This window comes from Cnephaeus nilssonii (assembly GCF_951640355.1).
Source record: "Cnephaeus nilssonii genome assembly, chromosome: 3".
Taxonomy (NCBI): domain Eukaryota; kingdom Metazoa; phylum Chordata; class Mammalia; order Chiroptera; family Vespertilionidae; genus Cnephaeus; species Cnephaeus nilssonii.
In genome coordinates, this window is record NC_137074.1 from 52,716,419 (window position 1) to 52,723,553 (window position 7,135).

The 7,135-nt window shown below is 40.1% G+C and overlaps 3 protein-coding genes across 5 annotated transcripts in view; 2 read left to right on the forward strand and 1 right to left on the reverse strand.

Moving 5' to 3' along the window:
* Nucleotides 1–1,096, reverse strand: part of PIGX (phosphatidylinositol glycan anchor biosynthesis class X) — a gene marked incomplete at its 5' end in the record, with an annotated part of 24,142 nt that extends 23,046 nt beyond the window's left edge. Inside the window, one exon of the mRNA XM_079766303.1 lies at nt 1,070–1,096. Within this exon, the coding sequence (XP_079622429.1) occupies nt 1,070–1,096 (27 nt within the window). The remainder of the gene's footprint in view (nt 1–1,069) is intronic.
* CEP19 (centrosomal protein 19) overlaps nt 1–6,271 on the forward strand; it is a 6,881-nt gene extending 610 nt beyond the window's left edge. For 2 of the 3 annotated variants that reach the window (XM_079765125.1, XM_079765126.1), the window contains exons 2-3: nt 3,620–3,813; nt 5,072–6,271. In XM_079765125.1, the coding sequence (XP_079621251.1) occupies nt 3,678–3,813; nt 5,072–5,433 (498 nt within the window). In that variant the 5' untranslated portion in view covers nt 3,620–3,677 and the 3' untranslated portion in view covers nt 5,434–6,271. Of the gene's footprint in view, nt 1–2,612; nt 2,923–3,619; nt 3,814–5,071 lie in introns of those variants that run through there. The other variant, XM_079765127.1, reaches the window with a different exon arrangement.
* LOC307097308 (large ribosomal subunit protein mL42) lies at nt 426–2,310 on the forward strand. The gene has a single exon (XM_079767305.1). The coding sequence runs from the start codon at nt 1,157–1,159 to the stop codon at nt 1,475–1,477; it is 321 nt and encodes a 106-aa protein (XP_079623431.1). The 5' UTR covers nt 426–1,156; the 3' UTR covers nt 1,478–2,310.
* Nucleotides 6,272–7,135: the final 864 nt, after the last annotated feature.

Below are 7,135 nucleotides of genomic sequence, written 5' to 3' on the forward strand. Positions count from 1 at the left end.
CTGAGGGACAGTGAACTGGCCCCTGTTTAAAAAGTTTGAGGACCCCCGGTAGAAGCAGAGGTGGGCAATGCGCCCGCCTGGCCTCACGAGTTGAGTTGAACACGTAAGAAGACCGAGAGAACATCCATTGCAGATCGGAGCGGAATAGGGGCTTTGGGACGGATGTCTCCAAGGGGAAAGATGTCAGAAGATGATAAAACTGAAAATAATAGTATTTGTACACTATTAAGAACTATGGAGATAAATTTTGGAAGAAACCCTTGAAAGAACTGGAGCGGGAAAGGGAAAGTAGTTATAAGCCTCGTAGAATTATTTTACATTTTAAACAGAATACAAACATTACTTTAGTAAAAATGAAAGTTAAATTTTAAAAATAGGGTTTTTTATTACTAAACTGTATTGTTGTTATTTTAAATATATTTTTATTGACTTAGAGAGGAAAGGGGAGGGAGAGAGAGAGAGAAACATCAACGATGAGATCGGCTGCCTCCTGTATGTCCCTTACTGGGATCAAGCCCACAGCCCGGGGATGTGTCCTTGGCCGGAATCGAACACGGGAGCCTTTAGTCCGCAGGCCGATGCTCTATCCACTGAGCCGAACCAGCTAGGGCTAAACTGTATTATTGAGTATCAATTGCATGCGTCCTTCATGAGTACAGCTATTTACTTGACTGTGTGGAATTTATATTGTGCTCAGTAGGATCTCCTAGAAAGTTTACTAATACACCAAGTTTTAGTGAGGTGAACTGGGAATAGTATTTGTTAAAAGAAGAAGAAAGAGGGAATGGGGTGGGATCATTGCATTAAGTCAAGGGCAGACCACAGAAATTTGAAAAAGCTTTATATATTATTAATTTTCTAAGAGTAAAAGTTCTTACATCTGACAGTAAGGGGTGGATAAGAGAGATTTTTGATAGATCCTTAGGACAAACATTTGTCAGTAATATAAAAGTTAGCATTTTGTGGAGGCCAGATGGAGGGCTCGCGGTGAGCAGAAGTCAAGGGATGAAAATAGGTGTGCCTAGAAGCAAATTTTAAAAGCATTTTCTCTTCAAATCTTCTTCCATACCACCTGATAAGCATCTTGATTCACCATGGCCATATAGCAGTGAAATGGGTGATATCAAACAGAACTATTTTGAAACATTTATTTCCAATGCAAAATGGAGTTTTATACTGTGTTTGTCATAAATCCACATACTCTTCTCTTCCAGATGACTATAATTGTCAAGTAGAACTTGCTTTGACATCTGATGGCAGGACGGTAGTTTGCTACCATCCTTCTGTGGATATTCCATATGAACACACCAAGCCTATCCCTCGGCCAGATCCTGTGCATAATTATGAACAAACACAGGATCAAATACTGAAAACCAGATTAGAAGAAAAAGATGAACACTTTGAGCAAGGACCCACGATAGAACAACTTAGCAAAATGTTCTTTACTACTAAGCACCGTTGGTATCCTTATGGATAGTATCATACACATTGTAGGAAACTGAATCCTCCAAAAGATAGATGATATTGAGGTTTTCAGTTAAATGCTGTCCTGTTCTCATTTGCCATTTGAGAAAATGCAATCAGATATATTCACTACTATGTTATATAGTAAAATAATAATAAAATGTCTTTTCTTCTAACAATAACAAAAAAAGATAGCATTTTGATGGAACATTTAATGACAAAATCATATAGGTGGTTAAATTTAAAAGGCTACATCCTGTACCTCCTGAAAGTTTTTACAGTCTAGAAGCCTGATCAAAAAGGTAGACCCACCCAGCTACTGTAGTTTAAAAAAATAAAACTATATGCCTAGAAAAAAGACTGAAAGGAATTAAGGGTGATTATTTTTTATGTTTCTTCCTCCCCCTGTCTCACCTTCACCTCCAGTTTTCTACAGTGAACATTTATTAAATAACTATGTGCCTATAGTGATTTGCTGACAGAGCTGAGTTTATGAAGATATCATTACTTGCCCAGCCGAGTGGTTCAGTGGTTGAGCATTGACCTATGAACCAGATCATCATTGATTCCCAGTCAGGGCACATGCCCGGGTTGTGAACTCCATCCCCAGTAGGGGGCATGCAGGAAGCAGCCAATCAATGATTTTCTCTCATCATTGATGTTTCTATCTCTCCCTCTTCGTTCCTCTCTGAAATCAATAAAAATACCTTCAAAAAAGAAAAAGATACCATTACTCTATGCTGATTTACTTCTAGGTTCCTTGATATTTTCAAAATTTCCTGGGAATAAAGACTGGAAAAGTCTTAAAGTCACATCTAAAGCAGTCCCTATAATTAAGTGTACTTTGGCATTGGGGGCAGGGGAAGGAAGAGGGAATAGAAAGTATTAACCTAAAAAATAGCTGTGTTCCTTGTAACTGAAAAGAAAATCATGTAATGAGACAAATAAGTTTAAAAGTCATGTAAACTTTATTGCCTTGTATATGTATAGGCTGATTCTGCATTGGCTCTGCCTTTTTTTTTTTTAATCCTCACCTGAGGATATTTTTCCATTGGTTTTTAGAGAGAGAGGGAAAGACAGAGAGAAATATTGATATGAGAGAAACACATCAATTGGTTGCGTCCTGTACACGCCCCAACCAGGGTCCAGTCCAGGGAGGAGCCTGCAACTGAGGTATGTGCCCTTAACCAGAATTGAACCCTGGACCCTTCAGTCAGCAGGCCTATGCTCTATCCACTGAGCCAAACCGGCTAGGGTGGCTCTGCCTTTTTAAAAAATATGTTTTTATTGATTTCAGAGGATGAGAGCGAAAGAATCAACAATGATGAGAGAGAATCATCCTTCAGCTGCCACCTGCATGCCCTCTACTGGGGATCGAGGCCAAAACCCAGGCCTGGAATTGAACCATGACCTCCTGGTTCATGGGTCGACATTCAACCACTGAGCCACACTGGCTAGGTGGGTTTGCCTTTTTGGTCAGACTTCTGGACTGTAAAATCTTTCAGGATGTACAGGGGCTTATTTTAATACATTGAATTAAACAAGTATGTACAGAATGCCTACTACATTCCAGGTATTGTGCTGGGATATTGTGGTAATCAGTGGATATGTTCCCTGTCCTCATGGAATATATGGAAGAGAAGGGAAGATAAATGATTAAGTAATTACAAAAAACTCAATGTGTAAAATGACTGGAAAAGTATAAGGGAAACAGAGATCTGGTCTGGTGAACCTCAAAACATAATGATTAAGATTTAAAAAAATTCTTAGTACCTTGACATAGAGTGTGCTTGTATATACTTGTTTAATTGTTAAATAAAAAAGATCCTGTAAGTCAGTTTTGGGGCTGACTCATGGGTTCATATATAATCTTTGATTAAAAGTACAGTACACTAAGAGAGCCAAGCTGAACTGCATTTCCAAGCTCATGTGTAAACATACCTATACCCCTCAATGAATCAGGGATCCAACAGTCTTAAGGCTAACCCAGGGCCAAACTAAACTTTCAGGATAATGCTCAAAATATTGAGATTGATAGGCTGAGCATGTATCTCTAGAACTGATCTAGATCTGGATGAGAGCCAAATCTGCTGGGGAGGAGAGATAGGGAGGAATGTGATTTATCCAACACTTCATTTTTTCCCCTCTTTTGCAGGAAGTCATTATGTGACTAACACATTTTCAGATTTCCTCTCATTTACCCTGAAGTGTATATGAGAATGACGTGCACTGCCAAGAAATGTGGAATTAGGTTTCAGCCTCCAGCTATTATCCTAATCTATGAGAATGAAATGAAAGGGAAAAGTCGCCAGCGCATCATGCCTGTCCGAAACTTTTCAAAGTTTTCAGGTAACTCATGTTTTATATATCTTTTTAAAATATATTTTTATTGATTTCAGAGAGGAAGGGAGAAGGAGAGAGAGATAGAAACATCAATGATGAGAGAGAATCATTGATCAGTTGCCTCCTGCACACCCCACACTGGGGACCAAGCCCACAACCCAGGCATATACCTTGACGGAATCAAGCCAGCGACCTCTTGGTTCCTGGGTCGCAGGTCAACCACTGAGCCACACCGGCCAAGCTCAGGTACCTCATGTTTTATCTCACTTCTCATCTGAAATACTCTCTAAAGTATTTAAGTAATTACAAAAATAAGAACAATTTGAGTTTTAAGTAATGGTGTGACAGGGCATTCAGAGTTAAACAGACCTAGGTTCGAATCATGTCTCTCAGGGTAGATATGTGACCCTGGCTAAATTACTTACTCTCAGTGAGCTTCAGTTTTCTAATCTGTAAAAGGAAATTGATAATCCCCGCCCTTTCAGAATAGCTGTGTAGGTTAACTGAGATAGCATTATTCAGTAATATTAATTTCCCTCTCTCCCTCCAAATGTGTTTTTTACTTGTAGTCGCCACATTTTCTTCGTACCAGTGCTAATATCTAAAGCTGTAATACTACTTTTTCTTCTCCGACATTTTCTCCAGTTGAAAGTGTTTAACATCTCCTCAAAATGATATTAAGTTAAGAAAAAAAAAAAAATACATCCCTTTTTCTTCTACCATTCAAAGCTCCATATAAAGAAACTAGAGGCCCAGTGCATGATTGAATCATGCACGTGTAGGGTCCCCTACACACTTTCGCTTTTCGCTGTGGAGCTGGGTGCCTGTCCGCTGGGTGCCTGTCCGGCTGGGCAGAGGCTTCTGAAAGGCCTGGTGCCGGAGCAGACAGGCACCCAGCTCCCCCGCTTTTGATGGTCCGCGGCCACTGAGGGGGGGCTACCCTGCTGTTGAGAGGCGCTGCGCCTCTCAACAGCAGGGTAGCCCCCCTCAGTGGCAGCGGATCCGTGCCTCTCAATGGCTGGATAGGCCACCCCGAGTCCCGCCCCCCAGCCTCGCACCGCCCAATCATGGGCGTAGCAGAGTGATGGTAATTTACATGTTACTCTACTATTAGATAGGATAGTTCTGCAGAATAATTTGTTCCAAACAAACCACAAGCTATTTGGCTATAATGGCAGATAATGCTGTCAGTAGTTTGTGGTGCACCAATAGCTTATGGTGTGTAGGTTTCGCGTGGTGTATAATTTTGTTTCTTCCCTCCTAGATTGCAACAGAGCTGCTGAACAATTAAAGAATAATCCACGACACAAGAGTTACCTGGAACAAGTGTCACTGAGACAGCTGGAGAAGTTATTCAGTTTTTTACGAGGTTACTTGTGGGGGCAGAGTTTAGCGGAAACAATGGAACAGATTCAACGGGAAACAACCATTGATCCTGAGGAAGACCTGAACAAGCTAGATGATAAGGAACTTGCCAAAAGGAAGAGCATCATGGATGAACTTTTTGAGAAAAATCAGAAGAAGAAGGATGATCCAAATTTTGTTTATGACATAGAAGTTGAATTCCCACAGGATGAACAACTGCAGTCCTGTGGCTGGGACACAGAGTCAGCTGACGAGTTCTGATATCAAAAAAATTTATTGGGCTAGCAGAAACTCCATGTTTAAACAGAGAATGTAGATTAGTCCTAGAAAAATCTGTAAAGAACACTAAATGTACACGTCGGGTCAGATTTGGATTGACCATGTTACTTTTCAAAAACAGGACATGTAGAGCATCTACTCTGTAGGTGCATTGACCCATACACAAAAAAGGCTGCAGGTTTGATTCCTGGTCAGGGCACATACTTAGGTTGCTGGTTTGATCCCCGATTGGGGCACATACAGGAGGCAACTGATCGATGTTAGAGTCTCTCTCACATCGATGTTTCTCTCCTCTCCTCTCTCTAAACATATCCTTGGGTAAGGATTAAAAAAAATTTTTTTTCATTGAGGCACAGTAAGCAAATTATAGTTTGATAAGATTGGAGGGCATATATAGATACTAGCGGATTATCCTGTATGGATTATGTCTTTACATATATTTAACTCTGTTTCATAAGTATTTAATTCTAGAGTATTGGAGTGCCCCTGCACACTGCCCTGCAGCTGCAAGTGCATGTCATTTGATGGACAGCAGGAGAATTCTGCCCTTCCGGTATCAGGAAGTATACACCAAAGACATTCTGAAACCCTGAACCTTTTCCCATAAAAAAGAGTTTTGTTTGTAAAATGGGAACTGTACCCATAATAAATGAACAGTAGGTACTGCAGTTTAGGCCTATTTATGAATTTGGATCTACGAAGAGGAGATTTTTGTTGACAAGGTTATATGTATACAGATAATATTATTTAAATGGTAGAAATCCTGTGTTTTCTGCAAGGAACTCATTAAATAAAACTGTAAAAATCAGTTTCATTCTTTTTACGTGTCCATTTCTACTCTTTACCATTAAAAGCCTCATTAAAAGAATTATTCTTATGGTGACATCACCAGGAACAAGATGGTCATGACTCATGTATATTTGCCATAGATAGCAAAAGAATTTTCAGAATTGGAGATTCTTTCATATCTATATAGTATTCTATTGCATAGATGTAGATGAAATATTTTAAAAGTTGACCTTAGGTTGTTTTCCCCTTTCACTATTACAACAATGCCACAGCAAATAACCTTGTACATTCTCTATTTTACACATGTGCATGACTGTAAATAATGTATAGAGGGGACTTGCTGGGTATGTGCATTCTAAATTTTAACATTGCTGTTTTCCTCCGAAGAGATTCGTTCACTCATTCATTCATTCATTTATTCACTAAACACTGTTTGAGTATTTACTCTATGGAAGCTCCCCCAGGATGTTTCAAAAGGGACAGCTCTAAAGGAGAGGGAAGAACAAGAGAGAAGACTGACAGACCAGTTATGCCCGGGGCGGGACCAGGTTTATGATTTCAGTCTTCTTAATGAACAAGGTGGAGCCACCTGATTAGTGAGACTGGAGAAGATCTAGGGGCTGAGCAATAAAAAGCACTAGAAGGGGTGGCACCAGAAGCCAGGTCTGACAAGTTGTGACTGGTGAGCAATTACAGCAATTGGGTCAGAGAAGGGAAGTGCTGAGTTAAGAGATCTCAGAAGTTCAGCAAGTCCTGGTGGTGATAACATCGAGCATCTGAACTTTCCAGACCAAGACTGATGGAGAAGACAGTCCATAAAACCAAAAAAGTTAGGAGTCTTGAGATTAAGGAGTCTGGAGGAGCAATAGCTCAGCTATTGAAAGATCCTGGGAAC